We start from the raw sequence: 27140 nt of genomic DNA on the forward strand, positions 1-27140 counted from the left end.
ATTATGCTAATTACCGCCATTTTATTTAAAAATATTGAAGCAATAAAAATAATAAAAATGCTTCTCGCTGTTCATGAATATCAGTAATCAATATGTTCTTTTTATCGATAAAAAAAAAGTGGTTTGGCTTTTATTTTGAAAGGCGGTGGCGGAAGCGGTGTGGTTTATATCCGGAAGCTTGACGTCGCAGCCACGTGCCCCTCAGGCCGGAGAAGGAGGAGGGGGCGGAGTCTGTCCGTCCAGCCCACACCGGCCCTCTCCCCTCGCGGTCACCCCGGGCCAGACCCGCCTCGCTCCTCTCACTCTGCGCCCGCTCTCCCGCACGGCACCGCACGGCTCGGACACACACGGCCCTCACTTCTCACACACACACTCACAGCGAGGACACGGAATGGAGACAGAAGGGAGCCAGAGCGCCCTGTCCACCACGGACTCCCCCCACGACCCCTGGTAACTACTAACTTTCTGTTCAAACTCAGAATTCACTGTTTTGTAAGTGGAGTCTGGTGTGGACTGTAAATCAGAGCTGATGCACTCTTTGAAGTTTGTTTTATTTCCAGGAAAAACCTCAATAACTATTTTATTTTATTGTGAAAAACCCTTAAATATTCACCTGAATGAATCCTCATGTTTATTTATCATATATATATTTTTTTTCTTCCACAGTAAAATGTTCATAGGTGGACTCAGCTGGCAGACCACACAAGGTAAATCTTAAAATGCCTCCATATGTTCACAGATCCTAACACGGCTCAGGTGGAACTAATAGAAACTTGTTTTTAAAAAGCTCCGTCTCTTAATATTTCTGTTTGCCTACACTGAAATAGTTTATTTATTTATTTATTTTTACTTCTCTTTCAAGTTTTAAATAAGAGCCCTGCTCCAGAATGAATGCACCCATTCAGAACTGCATAGACGGAATCAGTGATTCTGAAAAGCTCATTTAAAAAAAGTGTGAAATTCAGTTTGAATTATGTGATTTTATGGTTTTTGGAGTCTTGTTAATAGTTTAGTTTATGTTGGAAAATTGTTTGAACTTTCTTGAGGAAAATCTCTGCAGCAGAGTGAAACAGTCGGACTAAGACGTCTTTGCTAATTTTCCTGTTTCGCCCTGTTGATTCTCGGCTCTCGTGTCTTCTCTCCATCTTGTTTTGTCCCTCAGAGGGTTTGAAGGAGTACTTCTGCAAGTACGGCGAGGTGAAGGAGTGTATGGTGATGCGAGATCCGGTTACTAAGCGCTCGAGGTGAGGGAGCTGTGAGCCCGGCTTCTCGGCCGCAGTTGAAAGTTTATCTGACCTGTGTGATTCCTCCCTGCTCATAACGTATCATTACATGTCAACATCAGTTTCTGTGTCATTAATACTCCCCCTCCTCCTCCATCCACCTCCTCTCCCTCCCTGATGTCTGCAGAGGGTTTGGATTCGTCACCTTTGTTGATCAGGCAGGCGTGGATAAAGTTTTGGCCCAAACCCGGCACGAGTTGGACTCCAAAACAGTGAGTTCTCTGTATTTACTTCCCACCACCAGCTAATCCCATCGCTCAGTGTTTGATTAGTGGATTTTCCAATAATCCGCTGCTACATTTTAGTGTTTACTGAGGTTCCACTATGCTGATGTTTCCTCAAACCGTGCCCGCCGCCACACCTCAGATGTGATCGCTGTGACATGTTCGAGTCGGCCGTAGACACATGGAGGCACACGGAGAATGTGCTCTCTCTTCAGCCAACACAATGTCACCCAGTGTCAATTTCCATAGAAACAAGGAGGGGAAGCAGACGGGCAGCGTCGCTCTCGCTGCCGAGCTTTGATTTGCTCTCACCAGAACTTTCCTCCCCGAGGGGGAAACCGAACCCAGAAAGTTTCTCAGGTGTGAAAGAAGCAACAAGTCGACAACTTCCTGTTGATTTCAGGGAGAATTAAACTGTCAGCTGTCTGAATTCTTACTCAAAATATATCAGTTCCCTGCGGCGCGGTGTCATTGATGAATGTGCACTCGTTTGGGAACAATGTGGTCGCCATAGGGACCGCGGCCCCAGCCTCTCTCCTGCAGGTCACTCACTGTATTTAAATGAGAAGCAGCTACTTCCTTTTGTGCTCTTATTAGTGACGCGCTTCTTTCAAATCGTCAAGAGTTAACGGAGAAGTTCGGCTCGAAAGTGAAAACTGAAAATGCTGATGAGCTGAAGTCTCGTAGTCCACGAGACATGTCTGGAGCTTCACAGTAAAACAGAGTTGCAGCATTCTGCTAAACAACTGAAGCAGCTGCAGACTTGATTTAAAACGGAAAAACAACCAAAAAACATAATAAAATTCTCCAAAACTACATTTAAACTTTGCTGAATTAGCTGTTAGCACTTCCTGTTTGCAGTGAACCTGTGGACGTACAGACGACTATCACTGGATCACTTTGATACTGATGAAAACTTAAAAACATGATGTTTCTAGGGCAAGTTCTGCACATGTAAGGAGCGTCTTTTCTTGAGGATTTCTAAGCAGATTTATGAGTCATCATCTCCTCCCTCCATGCTGATGTAAAGTCAGGTGAAGTCTCGTAGTCCACAAAACATTTCTGGAGCTTCACAGTAAAACAGTTGCAGCATTCAGCTAAACAACTGAAGCAGCTGGAGATTTGATTTAAAACAGAAAAACAACCAAAAAAATGCATAAAATGGCTCCAAACAGCTCGTGCGTGCTAACACCTTTAGCTCAGCAGCTACAGCGAAGGTTTTATCTTAAAGAAGGGTGTGAAGACGTCCTTTCTCAGGGCTTCTGGACACTTGGACGAGCTGTTTGGAGCCATTTTATGTTTTTCAGGGGTTCGTTTTTTACATTTTCATATTGTTTGGAGCTGAAATCTTCACTGTAGCTGCGAAGCTAAAAGCGTTAGCACACACCTCAGATCAGTTTGTGATCTCGGGGCTTCTGGAGACTTTGACGAGCTGTTTGGAGCCAATTTATGTTTTTTTGGTTGTTTTTTCCATTTTGAAACGAGACTCCAGCTGCCTCAGTTGTTTAGCACAATGCTTGTTGAAATGTTTTGTGGACTATGAATTATGGGTGTGGCAATATATGAATTATATATATATGTGTGTTAATATATTAAAGGAGCACTCTGTAGTTTAAAGATCTTCACTGACTGATTTTAAACAAACTGAATAAACAAACTGACCTTAAAGGACAACACAGTTTTACTTAGTTTATATGTGGCGGACCCTGCCACCTTTATAGCTTCTAGCTTATTTGTATTGTTGCCTCATTAATATTGTAAATATTAAATCAAAACGACATAGTGCCCCTTTAAAAACATGAAGTAGTGATATGGTGTTAATAATACACGTATGATGAGGGTCAGAATGACCCAGCGAGGATGTTCGGCCTCGTGCGTCTTTTCTTTACGAGTTCGTCGAGTCATTTTTCTGTTTCTACACAGACTCTGTTACAGACTCTCTCTGCCTCCCTGCACTCGAATTTTGTGGGCAGTTTATTTGCTTAAAAAGAGACGAAAACACAAAATTAACTAAGTTGCAGATAGTTTAGATTGCTAACATTTAAAGAAAGAGTTTCGACAGGTATCCTGATAATACCGTCAGTGGTTGTAGTTGCAGCTAAACAACTGAAAGAAATCAGAGTAATGATTGGAAAAGATGTCATTTACACCCTCGACGTGCGGTTGAGCACGCTAACACTTTTAGCTTAGCAGCTACAGTGAAGGGGTCGGCTTAAAATAACGTTTTTTTCGAAACATTTGGGATCTCGGGGCTTCTGGAGACGCTGAACGAGCTCTGTGGAGCCATTTTGTTTTTTTGTTTTTGTTTTTTTGAGAATGCTGCGACGCTGTTTTACTGTGAAGCTCCAGAAATGTTTTGTTGACTACGAGCCTTCACCTGACTGTCCGTCAGCATGGAGGGAGGAGATGATGACTGGACTTTTGTGCGAGCTGCTCCTTTAAGTGGACGTTCTGAAGCAGAAAACGGAGAAAGAAAAAGAAAGTTAGGAGAGAATCAGATCGTTTTGTTGCTCTGAATCTAAAATTAGCTGCATTGGAAGCTGTTTGATTGTGAAACTGAATGTAGTTTCACTTGCAGGCGCCCGAGCTGTGACAAGTAGCGCCATCATGCTTGGACGCCAGTAACTCGCCATGGGGTTTGTTTCCATAGTGACCTCCCCCCCCTCCTCCTCCACAGCTGAAAAATGGCTCTGTCACAAAAGACAAAAAGGAAGATAACAAAGCGTTTCATTAACAATCATTTCTTGGGTAAGAGAAATCCAGACAGCGTGAACAGATAGAGGAGGTCATGATGCCGACTGTTTGTCCTCACGTCGCCTCCTCTGATAAGTCATTAAGTGTATTCATGGAGGACCCCAGAGACGGCGCTTCCCTTTATTTTAATTTGAGTTTCTCCTCTTAACTCCGGCCTCGTGGGCCGCGGCGGGGCCTCTGGTGGCGGGCGGCCGGGTGTGTCGGTGGCGTTCTTTGCGGCCTCGGATAGAGTGTGTGTGTCCGGTGCGGAGAGGGCTCAGTGATCAGCCGCAGGGGTTGGATGGTGAGTAGAGTGGGGCCTTTACAGAGCGCTCACCCTGCCCCCCTCCGCCTCGCTCTCATGCAGACAGGTTATCCTGTTAGAGAGAAAAGTTCTCCAGTGGCAACAGAAAGAATGTGCCATGCTGTGACCGACTGAACCGCTCCGCCGCTGGAATTAACAGAGCTTTGCACAGGCGAGAGGCTAAAGAGCAAATACAGTGCTGCAGAGGAATTTATTGGTACTTATTGTGTTGAAGGACAGATGCGGCCCGGTTTTGACGAGGCAGTTTTTACTGAGATTTAAGAGTGCAGCTCTGTTAGTCGCCCCTCTGGGTGCCCTCCCGGCTTCCTGCTATCTGTAAAGCCGGTGACGGCCGATGTAAACTGCACCTTTTGTGGGACAAAGTTTCCATTCAATCGCAGCTCCGAGGTTCAGCGGAGAGTTTTTACAACGGTCACACAGCTCTTTGCGCTGTTGCATATTTGTGGCCCCCGTTAACCATTTCCACGCTGACCAGAGTGTTGAGGAGGAGGTGGAGGAGGTGGAGGGGCAGGATAACCCCATCTGTGATCAGTATGGCTCTCCTGACTAATAGGATTGGAGTCAACAAGCTCGAGTTGTTCCTCAGAGATGTTGAGTGCTGCCCAATCGGCATGTTGTGTTAAGTGCGCTCGCAGCTCGGGCTGTGACGGGCGGCGCGCTCGGCCAACTGTTGCATAGCTGGGATGTATTTGGTCAAAGGGGATTGGCCTGATTACATAAACCTCTCTGAGAATTACCTCCAGCTCCTTCGCCGTTACCTCGCTGTGAGTGCAGGGAGGTAAAACTACCTTCAGACGGCTCCATAGATTTAAGGTGTTTAAGGTGAAGATCTGCGTCAGAAAAGGCTGGATGACATTTAAAAAACACTCGCTTGGAAAAATAATAATAAAAATTATAATTATGACGATTACAAACTAACTGCCGGACACAAGAACATTTTGGGGCAACTGACGTCACAAAGCATCGTAGTGAATTTGGGGACAGTTCACCCTGAATCAGAAACACACATTGTTCCTCTCACCTGTGGTGTTTTTATCCATCCAGGTTGTTTTGGTGTCAGCTGCAGAGTTTTTAAAGATGTCTGCCTTCTCCTCAGTATAATGAAACTAGACGGTGCTCAGCTTGTGGGGCTCAAAGCACCAAAACAAAAATTTGTCCCTTTCCAGATATCACGACCCGGTTACCAAAGATAATCCACAGACCTTGTTGTGAGCAGTTTCATGTAGGAACTATTTTCCTTCTGTATCAACGTGCAGACTGAAGCGTCCATCTTCTGATGGCGTCCCCCCGGCTGAGCTGTAACGTTAGCTAGCCTCGTGAAGTGGTCGCTCATCCACGGGGACTTAAAACAGAGATGATTGTTTTACCTTCGTTATCATAACCACCTAACAGTCCCCTTTAATTCAATCAAGTCCAATTCATTATCAAAAAATAAAACTTTTAAGTCCACCAGAGCCACATCTTCAGTTGGATCCACATCAGATTGTACTCACTCGCAGGTACCAGCCGCCTAAACATGCTCCGTTTTATTCATCAACATCCATGAATCATTCCCTGAGAAATTAATGTAAATGTCATAAAAAGTCATAACTCGCAACGTTAAAGAAAGTGAGAAATAATCCCTGGATCCACACTGAAAGTTAACGAGGTTTATTCTGGGCCGAGACTCGTCCTCCATCTGAGTTTGGTGGAAATCCTTCCAGTAGTTTTTTTGTAATCCTGCTGACAAACCAACAAACAGACAACAAGGAGTTTCTGACCATGAGCTCAGCACGGACACCTGTTGATAGGTGATCACTTGTGACGTGTAACCTTTCAAATATTGTTGTTGTCGGCACGTCGAGTGAAGACAGAGTGGTGACTGTAGACGGACAGAGGATTTTTAAATTCATTTATTTTTATTGGCAACTGGACTCAAAAAACACGAATACTGAAGAAAAGCTGAATATTGCTCTAAAAAGAAAATAGTTTGTATGTTAAACTGCTCTCAGCGAGGTCTGAGACTCGTATCTCCAAACCTCTGCGTGGATAAATGAAGCTGCAGGCGAGAGGACAGATTTTTCTGGTGGTCTGTTGAAGGTAAGTACAGAGAAGGTGTCGTCCTCCTGCAGATGAATCAAACATCTGCAGAGTGAAGCTTTAAACTCATCAGTACCATTTGATGCCAGCAGCCACTTTCTGTGTTTAATGTCCACAGTTTCCTCCCCCCTCCTCCCCCGACCGCCTCCCCCCGGACGTGCTGTGGGCTGCCATGTGTTTGATTCTTGTTTGTGTGTGTGTGTGTGTGTGTGTGTGTGTGTGTGTCTGTTTGTTTTTGAATGTGCACAGGAGTGTTGGACATCAGGAGGGTTGGTGACCGGAGGTGACTATGAGAGTAGTGTAGCCACCATAGAAACTAAACAGTAGACTCTTGCATCTGATCCTCCAGTCTTAGCCTCTAGTCTTCTCACTCTGCTCTCTAGAAACAACAGACAGAAACGTGACGAATAAAGAAAATGAACAAAGCTCGACGGTGACTGTTGAGTAGATCGACACTGTCGGCCTTCACTCTGGTAAACGCATGTGTTTTACCTCAGAGGCTGTAGCTCTCTGCTGTAGTTCAACTCTACCCTCTCATGGTTACGGACTAATCTTAGTGCTGTACTGTCTCACCATCTCTTAGTGTAACTGCAGTACAGTGTGGAGTAGTCTTAGTCGTTCTCTAGCTCTGTTAGACCAGAATAGACTAATATAGAGGTCTGAGCCTCGGCTCTGTCCACACGCACGCGGACGTTTCTGAAAATGGAGGTTTCTCTACGTGTTTTTGGCTTTTTCGTTCACGTGGAGACGACGTTTCAGGACACAGAGGACGGACTTTGAGACTGAAGATATTCAGACGTCTGTGTTCGGTGTTTACGTCTGGACGAGCAGAAAACACACTTCTGTTTGCTGATTGTGTGTCATCGTCAAAATGCAAACACGGTTTATTATATTCCTGTATTTAGTATTTGAGTGTCTGTATATAGACGACACAAACAGACTTTTAAATACAGCGGCGGGACAGACGGACAAATGTGTCTGTTGACAATGTTTCAATAACTAGAATGGGACTCAGTAATAGAGAGCATACCTCCGCCAAGGCCCAACTGTCCCCTTTAACTTAATGAAGCGAAATCCGATATTAACCTCGATCGCTCCGTGTCGGGTTTTGTTTTACAATATATGCACAAAAAAAGACAGAAAATCAAATTTCTTTTTTTTCTTTTCCCGTTAAACTCAATATCACGTGTGCTAACGTCAGCTTGAACCGACCGCTGTCAACCAATAATATCTCCTCATCAGCCGTCAGTCAGTCTTTAACTTTGAGCGCTGAGCGAAATGTTTTACTGTGAAACTTTATGTTTCTTTGACTGGATCAGATTTTATGGAGAAGATGTTTTCTGTTGCACGCTCGGAGCTCGCGGTCAGACAGAGTCGGCTAACTAACATTCAGTGCTAACGCTATTAGCTACCACAAACGCCGATCAACATCCTCGATAAATCCCTACTGACTGTTTTTAACACTTTAATATGTGTAAGCAGACAGAATCTCCGGGCCGGTTCTCTCCTCCATCCAAGTTTGGTGGCGATCCGTTCTGTAGTTTATGTGTAATCCTGCTCACAAACCAACAAACAAACAAACAAACGGTCCCTGGACGAGTTAAACACAGAATTATCCAGGAGGATTCTGGGAGGAGCAGCCACGTGTCACTGCTTCATCATTTTTGTCCTGTTTTGAGGGAAACCCGCTCTGATCCCTGTAACGTTTATAACAGGAGCTCAAATTAAAGAAAGTCAGAAGGAGACGATAACGAGTCGGTGAAAGCAGAAAGCGTCTCAGAACCGGAGCTCAAACTGAGATCGTGTTTGTCTTTAAACCTCGTTGACGAGCGTCCTCGTGTGCGTGTGGACTCGGCCTGCATGGTGTGGTTCTCTCTCCGATCTTCACCGTGGTGCCGTTTCAGTCAGACGATATGGATTTGTGTTTTATTCTGTGTTCAGATTAATGCGAGTTAAAGAAGTGAAGCTCTGTCGAGTGTCGTTGTCGTCTGAGGGAGGCAAAAACAAACAAACACACACAAACGAGACTGGGTGGATCTGCTGTCGGTGTGGTTTGATTGACAGCTTCCCTCTCCTCTGTCCCGTCCTCCTCTCCTCCGTCCTCCGTCCGACACGCTCGTCCTCCGTCCCGGCTGGCTCTCGTCTCCTGGCCGAGCCGAGCTGAGCCGAGCCGAGCGGAGGTGTGTTTGTGGTTGTAATGCCTGTGTGAGATTCCAGCAGATCACATGTCACATGATGGTGACGAGAGGCAGAGGTTCAGAGGACACGCACACACACACACACACACACACACACACACACACACACACACACACACACACACACACGTTATCCTAACATCATACGTGTTATACGCAGTGGAAGAAGTTTCCAGATTCTATATTTTAACCCTCAAAAACAGAGAAAGCTTAAAAATATCTGTTGTTATAAAATGTGTTATAACTGTCCAGGATCCAGGAGCTTTTAAAGTCGAGTTTCTCTGCTTTTCTTTTAAGTCTTGTTTGAGCCTTCAGGGGCACCGTAGTGAACGTGATTAAGCCGCCACGTTCTGCAGAATTGGTTCCTTAAGAAAACCCACGTAGTTTCTTCCTCCGGGCCGACGGGCAACGAGCTGCGTGGATCGTATATTTCTGTCGTCTGTTATAATTTAACAAAATCTTTGAGTGACGCGTCAACATGTTCAGTGAATGAAATATGGGATTACACCTGTTTTTCACTGAGGATGATGTTATAATAATGTCTGTGACTTGATGAGAAAAAGGTCAGATGGAGACAAAAATTCATAAAACATCCAAATGCATCATTTTAAATAAAAAACAGCAAAATTGACTGTTGTTTTTTTTTTTACTTGTGGTAAATTCATCCATTCTCAGACAAAGCAAATATAAAATTGGGACTGAAACTTCAGGTTTCTGCTGAATCAAATGATTTATGACACTTAAGTCCTTAAGTATTATCAGCAAAATGTACTTCGACTGTTCATATTATATCTGATGTTTTTGGATTAAGGTTCAACAGATTTCTGAAATGAAAACTGGCGACTTTCCAGTTCAGCGATCAATCAGTCGTCAATATATTCAGTTTTATTATTTTATTATCAAATGGGACAATTTTGGTTTCATGGATTTTGTTAAATGAATTTAGAAATCGTTCTACATTTAATTTCTCCAGTTTCTCATTAAAGTTCATGCTGTTTATAATGTATCCTCTTAATTTATTCTCAGACTTTAAAATGTAGAAGTTTATTTGTGTTTTACTTTTACGAACTTAAAACTGGGTCAGTTTAGTCCCAAGAAGTATTGAAGCAGTAAAAGTATATAAGTATACTTACTACATAAAGTAGACCCGGGAAATACACATGAAACTTGAAGTGTACGACTTGTTTGAAAGGGAAACCTCAGTGTTACATTTTCTACCATTTCTTATTTATTTAAATTTGATTTATTCCTCTTGATTCTGAACCAAACTTCCAAACCAAAACTTTGCGGAGGAGGTCGGTAACTCAGCGAGCTCGAGGTCTGAGCACGACTTCACATCTTAACAAAACAATATGAAGAAATCTCAGTTTCGACCCGTTAGAAGGTTTCGTTTAAGTTTTGGCCTCCGAGGGAACGTTTGCAACCCGACACGACGACAGAAGACGTCAAACTTTATTCTTTAATAAGAAGAAGGAATCACCGTCTTTTGATTCAAGTGTCGTAGATTTTTTCTCTACATTTCACGTCAGCTTCGCCCAGATGCTCCTTCACCGTCATGACTGCCGTTCTGTTGTCCAGGCCCATCTCTGTCATCGTGGTTCTGCTTTAGGATTGGTCGACAGAGACGTGTCACACCTTCAGCGATGAGTCGTTAAAGAGTGAGAGTGTGTGATGTCACAGAGGGAAGTGTTCACCTGAATCACAACACAACACTGACCTGTTCCACTTCTTCTCTCCTGTAGATCGATCCAAAGGTTGCGTTCCCTCGCAGAGCTCAGCCCAAGGTGAGTCAAACACTGTGTGTGTGTGTGTGTGTGTTGTTTGCAGCAGGTTAGTTAGTGTGTGTGTGTGTTGTGTTTCTTATCGGGGCTAATGCCTGGTAATCTGATGAACCTGAGCAGTGCTGACATCACCGGACTGTTACGTGATCCCGTGTTAACAAAAACGTTCACAACTTCAGAGACACTCACTATTGTTGAAGCTCGCTAAACGTCTGGATTATGTTTCCAGAACGCTCTGTTCCTAACATCCACAACAACACGGTGTGAAGGGAGAGGATCGCTTAAAGGAGCAGTTCACCTAGAAAATGAAACTTCAGTCGTTGTGTTCTCAAAGTCCGGTGAAGTTTCTGGAGCGTCACAGAAACACAAACAGCTGAAGAAGCTGGAGACGTAACAAACAACCACAAAAACATAAAATGGCTCCAAACAGCTCGTCCTGCATCGGTTTGGGGTCTCGGGGCTCCTGGAGACCTGGATCACGCCTGACGAGCTGCGTGGAGACATTATTTATTTATTTCTGTTGATTTTTTTATATTTTAAAGGTGTAATTTGTAAAATACGACCAGAATTCGAAGGCAGCGTATCACCAGACACTTGCTTCTCGCTAGCTGTTGGCTGTAATTAGCTACCATTAGCTCGTTAGCTCGTTAGCTCGTGAGCTCATGGCTCAGTTAGCCACCAGAGTTTATCTGGAAATGACTTGTGTTGTTCTTAAAATCTGTCTTTTCTTTTGTATGTATAAACTATTACTATTAAAAAGTGACAGATGTATATAAATAACTGAGTGATTAACATGTGTCACTAATAAAATTCTAATAAAGTTTTAATTCAGTGTATTAAAGTAACAGTTAGTAACAGTTGTATTTAATCAGTCGGGTGTAAAACACTATTTTCATCACGATATGAAATCATAACGATTCTTCAGACGATACGATTGATCTGATTCAGCCTCGATTGATTTGAGGCGATGCTCATTGAACACGAAGCTGCCGTCTCTTTATTTTCCATAAAGAAAATAACAACACATAAATAATTGTTAAGTGCAGTAAAATGTACTTTAAACTAGTAATATAAGATTTGACAAAACACTTGTTTTTTGCTAGTCAGCATTATTAGCTTGATCTTATGGCATTTTACAATAAATAAATTAGCCTAGCAGCTTGTAAACTTTTTCCTCTACTGATATCTGACAACAAACTAAATGTATTTTTATTTTATACTTTCTTATACTTATACTTATATACTTATACTTTTTCTTACTCTTTAACTCACTGCACCTCCGACTCAACATCATGGGTGAATGTCAGTGAAGTTAAGTGTTGACGCATCTTTTCTCCAAAGTATTTCCACCTCGTTGATTTATTCTTTTTATAGAGAGGAGTAAACATCCTCCTCCTCCTCTTCTTCTTCTTCTTGGCTGTTTGCACTGTTTGAATGTTGAGGAAGGAGAAGGTGACACAGAATTTCAAAGTAAAGGCGCATCTTTAAAATGATTATGGTTCAATGTTTTCACTTTTGTTTGTCGTTGAAGCGATGGATCGTTACACCCCTCGTAATTCTTTGTCACCTTTGCAGTTGGTTTGAGGACAAAAATACACATTTTAAATGCACTGTTAAACTGTTACACTAATATATATATATATATATAGATATATATATATATATATCTATATATATATATATATATATATATATATAGATATATATCTATATATCTATATATATATGATTAATTTTGAATGTCCAAATCAAGTCAGTTTATTTCTTTCACGCATTTTAAACGACCCAAAGTACAAACTGGAATCTGCCTTAATACAGATATAATACAGAGAAACTAATACATAAATACAACCAGAATGGCACTTAGTAGAGTGCACACCTCCGCCAAGGTCCCATCTATCTGCTATTATCACTCCAGCCACCTAGATACGCTCGATTTTTTAGATTTCAGAAATTAACGAAGAAGTCAAGTTAGAAAAAAGTCCTGGATCCGTCTCTTTATCAGGATCCACACCAAATGTTAACGGGCTCTATTCTGAGCCGAGACTCATCCTGTGTCCAAGTTTTGTGGAAATTTGTTGAGTAGTTTTTGTTTAATCCAGCTGACAAACCAACAAACACACACAGACACAATAAGGAAAAAATAAAGTGATAAAAAAGGACGTGGATGAAATGAAATAGGATGAAAAGCAGAACGAGGCCGACTGGAAATGAGTTGGAAGGGACTTGACACAAACCTCAGAGGGTGAAAAGACACGATAAAAGACTGTTAGTGCATAAAAATGTGTTGATCCGCGTCTTTCTCTCTTCCAGTTAGTGACTCGAACCAAGAAGATCTTTGTGGGCGGCCTGTCGGTGAACACGACCATCGAGGACGTGAAACAGTACTTCGACCAGTTCGGGAAGGTGAGTGAGGTTTAAAGAAAGTGATTATCGCTAACGTCGTCCACAGCGGATCAGAATCACAAAATGGGGATCACTTCTGTCGGTTATTGAGGATTTACAGAAGTTGGCGTTTGGTGCAGAAACACTTGTTACCACATCACAGCTGCTCGAACTATCTGAGAAAAACTTCACCCGGAGTGAAGCCGACCCGCTTGGAAGTCAAGGGGGTTACAGCGAGAGAGAGAGAGAGAGAGAGAGAGAGAAGGAGGGAGAGAAACTCGTTGGAGAGGCTAGGAAGGGAAAAATAACGAGGCTGAGAGGCTCCGGGAGCAACGGGCGAAGTTGTGGGGACTTGAAGAGGGGAGAGCGAGGGGCGAGCGAGGGAGGGAGGGAGGGAGGGAGAGAAAAGTTTTGTAATGTGTGTGTGGTGATTGTGAAGAAGGAGGAGGGATTATCAGAATCTGAATTAATCTGATGTAACAGCTGCTCCTACCCACAACCCCCTCCTGGCCCGTTACCGTGGCGACCTGGCTTGCCTATTGTCCCCAAGTAATTCTGTGGGTGAGGGGGTGAGGAGAGGGTGAGGGACGGGAAGGGGGGGTCCGCCGCTCTGAAGGAGGAGGGATGAGGTGGTGGTGGACGGGGGCTGCGAGCATGTGAGTTCAGGAGTTTAGTGACAAAAAGTCGGCAAAAACCTGCTCGAGCTGCTTCTTCTTCTTCTTCTTCTTCTTCTTCTTCTTCACGTGTTTTTATGATATTTGATGTAAAGTTTTCTAAAGTTTTTTCGAATTGTGACGACTGAAAGACACGAGGCGGAGAATAGATGATGGGCTGACAAAAGGAGGGAGGGAGGGCGGGAGGGAGGGCCTGATTGAGAGGGAACTGGGGCAAAGATGGGGTGTGTGTGTGTGTGTGTGTGTGTGTGTGTGTGTGTGTGTGTGTGTGTGTGTGTGTGTGTGTGTGTGTGTGTGTGTGTGCGGGGGGAGTTTACGAGGGCCATTATGCCTCGGCACAAAGCTGGACAAATATTTTGTTGGTTTGCTCAGAAGTTATCTGCATACTGGGAAGTTTTGTGGGTCGTTCACACTCGTCAGTCAAACTGTGATTTAAAGTGCAAAACAAGAAAATATCACACAAACTTTCTGGAGCAGCAGGTGCACAATCATCGTCCAACTTTACAAAGTCAAACATGCCGAAGACTTCTGTCTCAGCCGCTGTGTTTCCGACTGCGTGGCACTTTATTTTCAGCGCCGGCGGTTCGGCCTCGAGTTTCCCCGAGCTCCCTCCTCAATCATAACGCGGAGATGAATTTTTGCCGAGAGAGATATCGAGGGATGGACGGTGAAATGCGGGCTCCAGCCATCCATGGAAGTTCCTGATTATACTGCCTCACTGGACCTTTTGTGTCCCGTCCTGGTGAGGACAAAGGAGCGCAGAGAGGGATGGGCAGGGGATAACAGGGAAGATGAGAGGTGGAAAAAAAGAGGATAAGAGGGAATATTGTCCGGCGGTACGCCATTAAAATGCCCAGTGTTTGAAATATAAAGAACGATGTGCCAGTAACTCAGTTTGTGGCTGTTTTCACTGCAGGCGTTGTTGTGATGTTGTGATTGGATCCTTCAGAGCGATTGTGTTGTTTTAAAACACTAAAGAATCCTGTTTGTTTGTTTATTAAAACATGAACTCTATATTTACATGTGTCGGTGTGGAAATGAGTCCGACTCACCAAAAGTTTTGGGATGGGTCCAGTTGATCTCCTCAGCTGGCAGCCTCGACGCGACTGCAGTGTAATCTTTGGGGCAACTGCGACCGTGACGTTACGTCCACTTCAAGTCTTTGTTCCTGTCACTGACGGGCCGAGGTCGTTACTCTAAGTGTCTGACGACATTACAGAAATCATGTAACCAGAACGTGAGTCAGAGTCGGAGTCAGAGTTTACCTCGAGGAGCTGCGAGCTCGGTTTGGGTCATATCCAAAATTTATATAATATAATATTTTATATAAAAATATTGTCCCGCCCAAATATCACGATCGGCAAAGACGACATGTTGCCTCATTCAAATCCTTCGGCTCGCTGTTTTCTCTCGCTGTAAACCAGAAATAAAACCCGACTCCTCTGTGTCTGTATGTTAAAGCGCTGTGTGCCTGACGCTACATCAGACCAGTAAACCTGTCGTAACGCTGGCCGGCCCGGTCCGACTCACACGTGTTGCCTTCGCTGCCACGACAGCTCAGTGTGAGTTTTCTTTTCAAAATAAAAGCTTGAAGATGGCGTAACAACTGTTTGATTTATGATATTGTGAGAAATATCGAAAATGACTGTGAATATACTGTCAGAAAGAACTAATTTCCAAAGTCACGACTGAATATTTAACAGATTTTGACGATCTAGATGAGACAACAACTAAAACAACTCACTTCAGAGCGAGACTTCTTGTGTTTCTGGTTACTAAAAGGATCTTATTGTTAAACAGAAAAGTTTTCTCTCTGTAGGAATTGTTTCAGATTATAAGTAAAAACAAGCCTGTTTAGTGGACCTGACTTTGATGGTCGCAGTTGCCCCAAAGGATTACACTACAGTCATGTTGCAGTGATCTGCTGGACTTATTCCTAAACTTTTAGTTTGTATGAATCATTAACAGCAAAACATGGGTCCTGGTTTAAAATAGCAGAATCCTCCTTTAAGTCTGGATGTTGTAATCAGCTGAAACTTGGATCTGTAGCTTTAATAACAAAGTGTCAGCTGTTGGTTTAGTTTCAGTCAGTTAGATATGAGACAGTATGAAAATGTCCGGTCTTGATTATCCCGTCCAACATAATTGCGATTTGCGATATTATCCCGATAATTGTCAATAATATTCTTTAAATATGTAAGAATTAGCCACCTGCCACGTTAGCGAATTAGCTCAGTTAGCCGTGCAACTAGAGGTCCAGACTGGGAGCTCGGAGAAAGTGTTAGCTTTGGACGAGGATGGGCCGAGGCTAGCTGGTTAGCATGCTAATAACTCAAGCAGATATCACTGCATTTAATTTTAGTTAATTTTTGAATGTTTTTACACATGACACCTTTAAAATAAAAACTACAATTACATAAAAACATCCTGGAGTCACTTTAAACTTACAGATATTTTTATTGCGTCACAGAGAGGACACACGATAAACAATCAATCACAGAGTCTTGAATAAATAATCATAAATCATAAGGCTGGGTGGGGTGGGGACCTCTTCTTCACTGTCGTTCTTTAGTTTAAATCCAATTTTAACAGGCTGACGCACTTCAAAATAAATCAGGAAACCAGTTCAGGACTGAACATCAACCACTTCCTCGAGACGCTCGTGTGAGGATATTCATGATTATGCTGATAAAGAGTGTTTTCTTTATCGTCCCGTCTCTTCAGTTGATTGTTTATTAGTTTTTACAATCTGAGGAGCTCCTGCGGTGGGTCGGTCGGTCCGTCTCAGATAAAAGTGTCAGCTCAGATAAAGAGACGCAGAGTCCAACATGTTGCCGACTGGAAGGAAGCGCTGACTCGAGAGGCATCAGAGTAACAGGTCCTCTTTCACACTGACACTCCGCGCTCACCTTTGACCTTTCTGTAGGCAAACTGCCCTTAGGGGTCCACACACACACACACACGCGCACACACACACACACACACACACACACACACACACACACACACAGACTGTGCTAGTATGCGACCAAGACAGATTGTTCAGTGGAGCAAATCCAGTAAACTTATTTTAGCTCCGAGATTCATTTACCAAATGTTTTTGCGGAGACTGGAGTGTAAACATGTCGGGAAAAGACGAGCGAGAAACAGTTTGACATAAGAAACTCAGTGTGTGTGTCAGTGTGTGTGTGTGTGTGTGTGTGTGTGTGTGTGTGTGTGCAGCAGACACCTGTGTCTCTGCTCCATAAAGGGAGGCCGGGCCGGAGGGAGAGGTCAAAGGGAGAAGAGGAGGAGGACTTCTGGCTGACTGTGCCAACAAACAAAGCCTCCAGGCCTCTTTGTTCTGCCTCTCTTTGTCTCTCCTCTCTCCTCCCTCTCCACTTTGACCCAATCTTTCTCCTCTCTCTCTCTCTAACAGGACTCTCTGTGCTCTCTCTTTCACCATATCTCCACCTGTCGCTATTCCTCTCCTGGCTATCAGCGCTGCCCCTCTCATCGGGTCTCCTCCGGCCCACCTTTTCTGCCTCTGGCTGGCTACTTTCTCTCTTTGTCTCACTGGCCACTCTCCCACTATTCATAAGGCATATTTGATGTTGGCTCGAGCTCTTTTATATGGACTTTTTTTGTAAAGTTGCCATGGGAATGTCGAGCTTTGGAGGGCAGATTATGGGCTCACTGTGCGAAGGATTGTGAGCACAACTTCACAACTAAGTCATATCCAGCAGCAGCAGCAGCAGCAGCAGCAGCAGCAGGGCTTGTACAGTATTTCTTCCTCTCTTCACCCCTCCTCCTCCTCCTCCTCCTCCTGCCGGCCTCCTCTTTGTAACCTGTCGCTCGTCTCCCTCTTCCCCCTCCTTTCTGTCCATCTGTTGCTGAGCCTCCCTGCAGAACTTGAGAAGGGCTGAGGTCAGGCAATATGCCGCGTGGCAACAGAGAGCGGGCAGGAACTAAAAAACGGTGTTGTTTGTCTCCCCTCAGGTCGACGATGCCATGCTCATGTTCGACAAGACCACCAACAGGCACAGAGGTGAGACGACTGACCCCGTCTCCCCGTCCCATCACTCCCTCACTTATCTTCCTCCATTTACTACTCTTCCTCCAGTCCCTCCACCATATCTATCGATCCCCCTCCACCCCCCGCAGGACTCCTTCCTGTGGGCTGAGCTGGAGGAGACGAACGGGGCTAGTCTAATTAGCCAGTCCGTTAATCTGGATAAGGATAAAGCCTCCTTAAGCACCTCCTCCCCACCCTGGGACTGATCGATTATGACAGCCTACCAGCTTTGCCCGGGCCTTCTGGCCTGGAGGGGAGGGAAGAAAGGATGAGTGCAGAGTAGCAGTATTGAATCGGGGGGAAGGGGGGCAAATGTGTTAAGCGGCTATTACAGCGCTGATTACTGGAGACTATTAGCTGCAGAGAAAAGCCTTCTGTCTGAGTCCACCGCACTGTGTCTCCTCATGAACGCTGCCTCGTCCTCCAACAGGTTTCGGCTTCGTGACGTTTGAGAACGAGGACGTCGTGGAGAAAGTCTGCGAGATCCACTTCCACGAGATCAACAACAAAATGGTGAGCGGTGTGAAGGGAGAACTGGAAGTTCGGTCGGTAACTCCTCCCCCCCACATGGTGATGGGAAGTCGGGTGAAGTTTCGTAGTTCACAAAACATTTCTGGAGCTTCACAGTAAAACAGCGTTGATGCATCTCAAAAAAACATAAAATGGCTCCGTACAGCTCGTCTGCTGTAATCCGAGTCTCCAGAAGTGCAAGAGGCAGGAAGTAACAAAGTACAAATACTTCATTACTGTACTTCAGTACATGTCTCAGGTATCTGTACTGTACCTGAGTATCTCTGAGACTTTCCCTCTCTACATCTGAACACAAACATCTGAACTTTCTCCTCCTCACAGCTTCAAAACAGCCTCGTTACTTTAGTTTGATGCATTTGAGGTGAATTATGGATTATTGTTATTTGGCGTCATCGCACGCCGCCTTCCCAACATCACCAGACTGATGTCGACCTATCAGAGCACATCACGCACGGCAGACGCAGCGAGACGAAACAAAGACGTAAAAGACGTGAACAGACAGAGAGGGAGGCTGGAATGGGGAGAAAAGGCGTGTTAGTGTCTCGTATCTGCAGAGAGTTTCTTATTTTCTCTCTTTGTTGCTGCTCGGGACGCTTTACCAACCCAACATGTGGCTGTTTGACGTCCTGGGAATGAGACTCAACAATCAACTATCTTTGTGGTGCGTTCAGGAACAGCTGGGACAAATCCAACTGACTCTACCTTTAACTTTAATAGTCTTTGAATTATATTAATATGACGTGAGCTTCAGTTAGCTTTGACCACAAATGTCCTTCAGAGGGAGACTTTTTACTCTGATACTCTGAGTACATGTCAGAGCCTGTACTCTATTACTTTTACTGGAGTAAACAAGTTGAATCAGTACTTCTCTTTTGCAGAGTAGTTTCCTCCGTTACCTGTGGACAGTGACCGGGGAAAACGATGCCTACAGCGAGGAACCAATCTTTACGTGGATGGTTTAATTTAAACATTAAACTGTGACATCAGGATTCACTTCAGAATGAGAAGTTAAAGCCAAAAAGTTGTCCAGTTTACGATGAAGTCTTTGCTGCAGCTGTTCAGCTAAAAGCATTAGCACGAGCTCAACCACATATCGATGGTGTAAATACATTTTTCCGAATACATTTAGGATCTTCAGGAGACTTGGATTACGCCTGACGAGCTGTACGAGGCCATTTTATGTTGTTTTGTCAAGTCCGAAGCTCCAGAAATGTTTTCCTGACCTGACGCTTCATCAGCCTGGAGGAGATACCGACTGGATTTCTCTCATTAATGGGTGAACTGTTCCTTTAAAAACAACATGAATGCTGATTTCTCTCCCGTCTGCTGACAGGTGGAGTGTAAGAAAGCTCAGCCCAAGGAGGTGATGTCCCCCACGGGCTCAGCCAGGGGGCGCTCTCGCGTGATGCCCTATGGAATGGACGCCTTCATGCTGGGCATCGGTATGCTGGGTAAGGTAATATTGATCAGGACAGGAAGGAGCCAGACGGGCCCTTAAAGGTCACCTGGTGCCTCGTGGGGAGACAGCTGACCACTTAACTGAGCTGCAGCCTCCATTACAGAACAAGGAAGTGACCTGTGGAGTGTAACTGAGTACATTTACTCAAGTACATTTACTCAAGTACAGTACTCCGGCACAAATCTGAAGGACTTTACTTGAGTCTTCTTCTCTACTTCTGCTCCTCCACACCTCAGCAGGTAGCATTGTACTTTTTAATCTGCATGTAATCTGTTTAACTGCCTCCAGTGATGTCACTCAGTGGCTGAGCTGCATTGTGGGTAATGTAGGTCCCTTAAGGTTTTGAGAAGCAGCTGGCCATTTGACTCATTTAAGACGGTTTAAGAATGAAATCAATCCACCAGAACCAGAGACATCGACTTGTTATTGCATGTTTTCTTCTACCTTTTCAACACCTGGAGCCTACATTACCCACAATGCATTTTAGCCACTGAGTCACATCCCTGGAGGCAGTTTATCAGATTACAGCAGCTTCCTCTGGAGCCACGAAAGACTTTATACTCCCCTTTTCTTAACACCTGTACACACACTTTAACGTGGAAAATTTGTGGCGTTACCCTTTAATTAGTAAAGTAACTAGTAACTAAAGCTGTCAGATAAATGTAGTGGAGTAAAAAGTACAGTGTTTCCTCCTGAGATGTACTGAGATGGAGTAGCGGCCTGAAAAGAAGAGTAACTGTAACTGTGAAAGCCGAGGGGGAGAATTAGTGGAATGGCCCTTTATCGGTTCTGATCCGCTCATTGTCCTCCACAGACTCATTAACAGTTTATTTGGACTCACAGGAGTCAGGACCTGTTGCTTCACCGATGCTGCCACCTGCTGTTCAGTCTGAGAACAGCAGCTGTGATTTTAAAACACGTCGACAAATTCAGAAAAATCAGATATTCACAGAAAATAATGAAGTTAATTAGACTTTAAATCATTAAATAAATTATCTTTGAACTGTTTTCAATTGAGTAGAAGTCGATAAAAGATCAGCTGATTATAAAAAATGTGTTTTAATTATCTTTTAACCAACATCACAACTTTTTTGGGAGGTTTTGGGTCGTAAAATATCTTGTGGGACTCATAAGAGATTGTCTAAGTAACAATAATAACAATAATATTAATAATAATATGTATTAAAGGGTTTTCTGAAGGATTTTACACAAATTATGATGTTAAAAATATTCTTCTTAACTAAATATAACACCTTTCAAAAACTAAGTTACAGAGAGATCTACAATAAAAAAACCATACTGTAAAAGCAAAGAGGATCCAGAACTTAAGCTATAAACAAGAAAACAGGTCTCAATAATAACAATAAAAAGCATAACCGGTAGTTAAGAGGAGATGTAAAGGAGGTCGGGCTGTTGTGAGGTCACTTCTGCAGCTGCCGGGTCGTAAACAAAAGAAATCTGTGCTTTGTTCACGGCTGAGACTAAAGTCTGCTCGGTCCTGTCCTCGTGAAGAAATCCAGAGCTCAGGTGTTGAATATCAGCACCTGCTCAGACTGTACCGGGCCTCGCCGACAGGGGGCAGCACACACTCACCTGTGTTGTGTCCAGTGTCGGCTCTCACATGTTAACAGCGGTTCTGTCTCCCTGCAGGTTATCCGGGCTTTCAGACGGCTACTTACACCAGTCGGAGCTACGCTGGCATCACTCCTGGATACACCTACCAGTTCCCTGGTAATCACATTACTGACACACTGTCACATGACCTGATGGATCAATACACAGCCAGTTAGTCAGCAGGTCGTGTTAAAGTCTTCACTGCTGCAGATGTTCGGTGACGAGTGAGACGGCTTGTGATCACCTCAATCAAAGCACTGACACTGAATCATCCTGTCGTCTCTTGGAGCCTGTTCACACTCACAATTATCTAAAACGACTCGCTGCAAAGTCTTCCAGCTGTTTTCTAAATACATTTTATATAACTACACATCAGAATCTGAAGATATAAAAACTCTTTTTAGAGATTAAAACAGAGAAAAAGATGATTTATAATGATTAAACTCCCTGTTTCATTTCCCTGATGTAAACATGAACGATACAGTTTATTGTTGACCTGTAAAAAAATCCTGCCATCCTGAAATAACGCTAACATGGTTCACCGTCGTAGTTTGGGTTGTTAGCATGCTAACATTTCCTAATTAAACCAAAGTTGGGTTGTTGTGTTACTGAAAAGAAATCAGACAAAATGTTGGATCAGGTGTCGGTGACGGCCCGAGTCTGTGCTCCGCTCTGATGCCACGTCCTTTATATGTTAGAAACAGGAAGCTGCAGCGTCCCGACACCTTAATGCAGCCTGACAGAGTCATGACACGTGTCCTGGAAAACCTGGAAAATTAAAACAAAAAAGCAAAATGTCCTGGAACATTATTTAAACTCCCCAAAACTACACAATAAAAAATAGTATTAGTAGTATACTGGAGAGTATAATACAAACAAAGGGAAAGGAAACCAGTTGTTCGCCTTATTTTTTATTTTTGTATATTAACTGTTGCTCTTTATTAAAGCAAAACTTCCAGCAACCCTTAGTTACAGGTGTTCATGCTATTCAGGTATTGGTGTTCAGTTAACTATGGATTATTTCCTGTAATTCACAAGAGAAAAAGGCGTCGGGTTATAAATTGATTAATTAAGGAACATACTAGTGTACGGCTTCTCCCTGTCTGTCGGACCAGCTAGATGGTCACTGCAGAAGTCCTGGGAACGTTGTGTTACTGCACATTAAGTCAATAAACTACGAGCATTTTGTTTTACTGAAGTCACGTCACACAGGGTCGGTGGTGTGCAGCCGTTCAACAAACAGTTCTGTATCAGGACGGAAAAAATGGTGTCAGAGTGGATGAATTGAAACTGACCTGATGGTGGAGTTGGATGAAAAGTCAGAAGACGTCAGAATTTATCTTATTTAAAATATCACTGCGATCCATCCGACCGTCGCCAAGATATCAGAACAAGACGTCGACCTCACGGTGGCGCTAGAGGAAAGAGTCAGTGTGAGACATGTGGAGCGGCTGCAGCGGGTCAACATGTTGTTAAACAGGATGGTTGTGGTGTCAGTGCTCCTCTGAACAGATGTGTAGTTGTGTGTTTAACACTGTCACAAATACAAACATGTTTCCATAGAAACACGTCCGACACTGTAAAGAGAGTAAATGGCTGCTTGTAAACATCAGGGAGTGGATCACATCTGCTTCACCTGTAAACAAGTGTGTGTGTGTGTGTGTGTGTGTGTGTGTGTGTGTGTGTGTGCGTGTGCGTGTGTGTGTGCGTGGCAGTGTTTTTAACATGTTGATGACATCAGAACACACTCCTGAACTGAAGTTTTCTGTGACGTTTGCTGTGTTTCTTGCTCTTCTCAGAATGATATTTAACGCTCGTCCTTCTATAATTCCTGTTTGCATTCCTCGCCCTGTGTTTGTGTTTAATTCTACTTCCTGTCCTGGCCCACTGTGTGTGTGTGTGTGTGTGTGTTTTTGTCCTTGCCGGCGGCGCTGTGTGTCTCAACAGCACTCTGATGTTTCTGTTTTAGAGTTCCACTTAGAGAGGACTCCCCTTCTGACTTCACCCCACCCCCCTGAGCTCACAGGTCAGTCAGTCCCTCCTCTGGACTTTACAAGCAGCACGTTGTCAGTCTGCTACACGACACGTTAGCACCAACACCTCATCACTCTTCTTTGGTCTGCATGTTTGTGTTTGTCGGTCCTCCTCGGTCTCAGTCTGAAGGCAGGATTGCTGACAGTAAATGAGGAAGGTTGAAGGTCTTCCTCCAGCGACCTCCTCTTTGTTTTCTGCTACTTTCTTCTGTTGTGATCACATGTTTTAAAAAGTTTGAGGCGTCACTGGAGGAAGACTTTATGTTCTGTGACTAGTTATTTGTTATGTTTAATGTTAAGACACATTTGACCTCAATCTTTGTATCTTTTCCGTCTCTTCAGCGATTCCTCTCACAGCATACGGGCCGATGGCGGCGGCAGCGGCGGCGGCAGCAGTAGTCCGAGGTACGAAAACTGCAACGTGACACTTTAAGATTAACATCTTCATGCAGGTATATTAAACATAATAAACCTGCTGGGAGGACGGCAGGTCTGTGGAAGGTTTGCCTCTCTGTTCTTGTGTTTGCATTATGACAAACACGCCAGAAACACAGGGACGAGTAGAAAAGCAGAGGAGGAATTTAAAAAAACAAAAATATAACTTGCTTGAAAGTTATTTAAAGTTGCTAAAAGAAACTTTATAGTTGATGTGGCGACTCCGGCCACATGGAGAGACTCAAACATCCAGCACTCCACCATAGTAAATGTTTTAATTGTATGACTTCTCCAGCTGACAGGTACAACAGTAACTATAGTATGTATATAGAAATAGACCATCGTCTCTTCTCACTGATGGTCTCGTTTGTTTTTCAGGATTGAACATTAAAACGCTGACACTGTTGTTTTTTATTCTGCCTCCAGGCTCCACCCCGTCTCGCACAGCTGGATTTTTAGGAACCAGCAGCCCGGGCCCGATGGCCGACCTGTATGGAACAGCCAGTCAGGAGTCGGCTGTCAGCAGTTACCTCAGCGCTGCGAGCCCGGCCCCGAGCACCGGGTTCAGCCACAGTCTGGGGGTGAGACGAGCTCCTTACTGCAACATTCAGAACCGCGTTACAACAGTTTCTCTACCAGCTTCTTTTAAGAGTTTAAATGTTGTTTCTATACACATTTATAAGTAAGAAGATTACAACGTTTATGCAGCTCATAGCTGCTCCGCTTTAATGTCATATTTTCATTTACGTACTCGATTGTTTTTTTACATCCACACTTGCTGTGTTTGGCTCTTTTCACTCCTCTACTGCTTTTTTAATGTGGCTTTCTGGGTCGGCAGAACAATTAGAGTCCAGTATTTTAGCCACACAAGCTGCTTCCTTGTTACCAGTTTTTGTGCTAAGCTAAACTAACAGCGGCTTGCCATAGCCTGAGGGCCCAGACACACAAACCAACATCAGAGAACCAGCAGCAGCACAGGACGATGCTGGTGTGGCCTCTTTTTCCCTGTTACTTGCCTCAAAAGCTGCACTTGAACACACCACACAGGTCACAGCTGACGACCACCAGCTCAAACGTTCTGCACCTGCGTGAGAGGACATAACTCTCCGTACCAGCAGGTGGCAGTAGTCTGTATTCACCATTCATAAAGGGAAACCAGGAGACTCAGGACTGCATGTTTTTACATCAAAACATCTTTTAGAATTGGAAAACTAAACTTCCTTCTGTCTGAGATAAATTCATTGATTCTCAGACAAAGCAAAGGTCAAATTTAAATGAGCCAGACTGAAACTTCAGGCTCTCCTTAAATAAATGACGTATGACACCTGATGCTGACGGAAAATCTGAATAAATACGATTCAGGCGCCCGAAACTTGTTCCAGGTCTCTGAGGGTTAAAGAATCAACACCTTCATCAGGTCTCAAACATACACACACTGAATGTGAATGTAACAGGGCCCCTTTAAATAAAATGACAAGAAGAAGAAGCAGAGGTCCAAATCAGTTTTTTGTGCCATCACTGAACTTGTATTTGCTCCACAGGGTCCTTTGATCGCCACGGCCTTCACCAACGGCTACCACTGAGAGCGTGAGTCGCTTTTCTTTATGCTCCTCATGCTGTTTTTAAACCTGCCGCTGACCTGTGAGTAACCCGGCCGTCCTCTCTCAGTGCAGAGCTGTCGACTGAGAGCTGGAAGGAGTTGAAGCCGCTCTGGAGCTGATCTGGTCCGTCTCTGTCCACCAGCCCACCTCTCCGGCCGGGGCAGCCGACCCACCACCCCTGACGATACTGACGCCTCACTGAACTCCACCTCCTGAGAAGAAGAAGACGACGTTCAGGACGGGAGCGAAATGTTTCTCACTTTATCGTACAGATGCTGTATTTTTAGTTTTTTCCTGTCGTTATGTTTGCTGTTTTTTTTGTTTTTTTTGTGACGGCTGCGTCGTTTCTTTGTGTTTTATTGGGTTTTCCTGATCTCTGAGATGAGAAGAGAACTCTCTCTCTCCACGTGAAGCCTGTTTGAAGGTCATGAGCTGTAATCTGTAGTCAAACTGTATATTTGTCTCTAGTTCATACTGAATGTTAACAAAACATTTGTGATTAATACGATTTCTTGACAATGTGTCACAAAGTGTATATCTTGGTAGGTTTTTAACTCGTTACACTAATAATGGTCATTAGTCGCAGTTACGTAATAGGCTGACATGAGCTGTACAATTCTGTAAAATATTGTAAATACGACTGGTTTCTGGGAGGGATCTGCTGATTTTTGTGTTGGGCGGCGGGAGGTTTTTGGAGAAAAGGTTCGATGGATTGCGTCGTCGATCCTTCTGCGTCGGAGACTGTTACACATCGTAGCTTCACATGAAGGTCAAGAACACGTCGGTACGTTTCACCAGCCGAGAGACGCTGGGACGCTTCGCTGACGTCGATGTTTGGGTGCGAGGGGATGAAAAAAAAAAGATGCTGTTTTCTTACTTTGTCATATTGTTGTTATAACTGTGATTTTCAATATGAGACGATTGTTTGTGAAGGAAAATGAAGGACTGATGCAGACGATCGGTTGGGACTCTGCAGGTTGTGTTGATGTGTGTGTGTCATACGGTTTTAATGCTGTTTTTCGGGCGGGGCGGTACCTCAGCTGCAAATGTGAAATTTGTGAAATTTCAATCTGATTTTTTTTGTTGTTTTTACATTAACACCGATGTCAACGTGTGGATGTTTGAACCTTTTAGAAAGGTGAGAGCGTGAGGTGTTTTTAACTCCCCGGTCATCACTGCGTATCCACTGGAGGTCACAGCTGTAGCAACGTGACGGCTTCTTTAGACCAAAACAAAATGTTCAGAGCTGCATAGGACGTTGCACTGGCTGATCACGGTAAATGTTTTTATTTTTATTTCCTTTGAATGTTAGTTTAAGAACAAACACTCTGGATCTACCAGTTTTTACACTTTCATACACTCGCTCACACTGCTGGTAGTTCACACTTTGATGCTGTTTTCACTGAGAAATAACAATCTTGTCGACACTGTAACATTTTCTGATTTTCTTTTTTCTGTCATGTTTTATTCCGTTGAAAAAAAAATAACTTCTTAAAATTCCTAATAAATTATTTTAAAACATTCCATTAATACGTCCTGTTTGACTTCTTTGGTGCAGTTATTGGCTGCGCTTGTTCTTAAAGGGTAACTCCACTGTTTTACCTATAAAAAAGTATTTAATTGTTTTCTTATTTCATTGCTTTTATAAATGAAATCTTGGTCGACGTACAAACAATGTACAAAACAAAAAAATTACAAAAAACAAATCTTTAATGTCAAAGTGAAGGAAGA

General features: G+C 43.8%; 1 protein-coding gene across 1 annotated transcript; it reads left to right on the forward strand.

Moving 5' to 3' along the window:
- Positions 1–279: 279 nt before the first annotated feature.
- Positions 280–26935, forward strand: msi1b (musashi RNA binding protein 1b). Its single transcript, XM_084359651.1, has 15 exons — positions 280–450; positions 667–707; positions 1163–1244; positions 1411–1495; positions 10585–10626; positions 12937–13029; positions 17661–17709; positions 18167–18249; positions 19601–19718; positions 21377–21457; positions 23310–23366; positions 23716–23778; positions 24235–24389; positions 25350–25395; positions 25477–26935. The coding sequence occupies exons 1-14, from the start codon at positions 392–394 to the stop codon at positions 25389–25391; spliced, it is 1050 nt and encodes a 349-aa protein (XP_084215777.1). The 5' UTR covers positions 280–391; the 3' UTR covers positions 25392–25395; positions 25477–26935.
- The last annotated feature ends 205 nt before the right edge of the window (positions 26936–27140 follow it).

The sequence above is a fragment of the Pagrus pagrus genome, assembly GCF_965226575.1.
Source record: "Pagrus pagrus genome assembly, chromosome: 8".
Classification (NCBI taxonomy): domain Eukaryota; kingdom Metazoa; phylum Chordata; class Actinopteri; order Spariformes; family Sparidae; genus Pagrus; species Pagrus pagrus.

What these genes read in the sequence shown, in the direction of transcription:
- msi1b (XM_084359651.1), top strand. Translation starts at nt 392, where the DNA reads ATGGAGACAGAAGGGAGCCAGAGCGCCCTGTCCACCACGGACTCCCCC. An exon ending in CTCGCAGAGCTCAGCCCAAG is followed by an intron (nt 10,627 to 12,936) that starts GTGAGTCAAACA and finishes TCTCTCTTCCAG; the next exon opens with TTAGTGACTCGAACCAAGAA. An exon ending in ACGAGATCAACAACAAAATG is followed by an intron (nt 18,250 to 19,600) that starts GTGAGCGGTGTG and finishes GTCTGCTGACAG; the next exon opens with GTGGAGTGTAAGAAAGCTCA.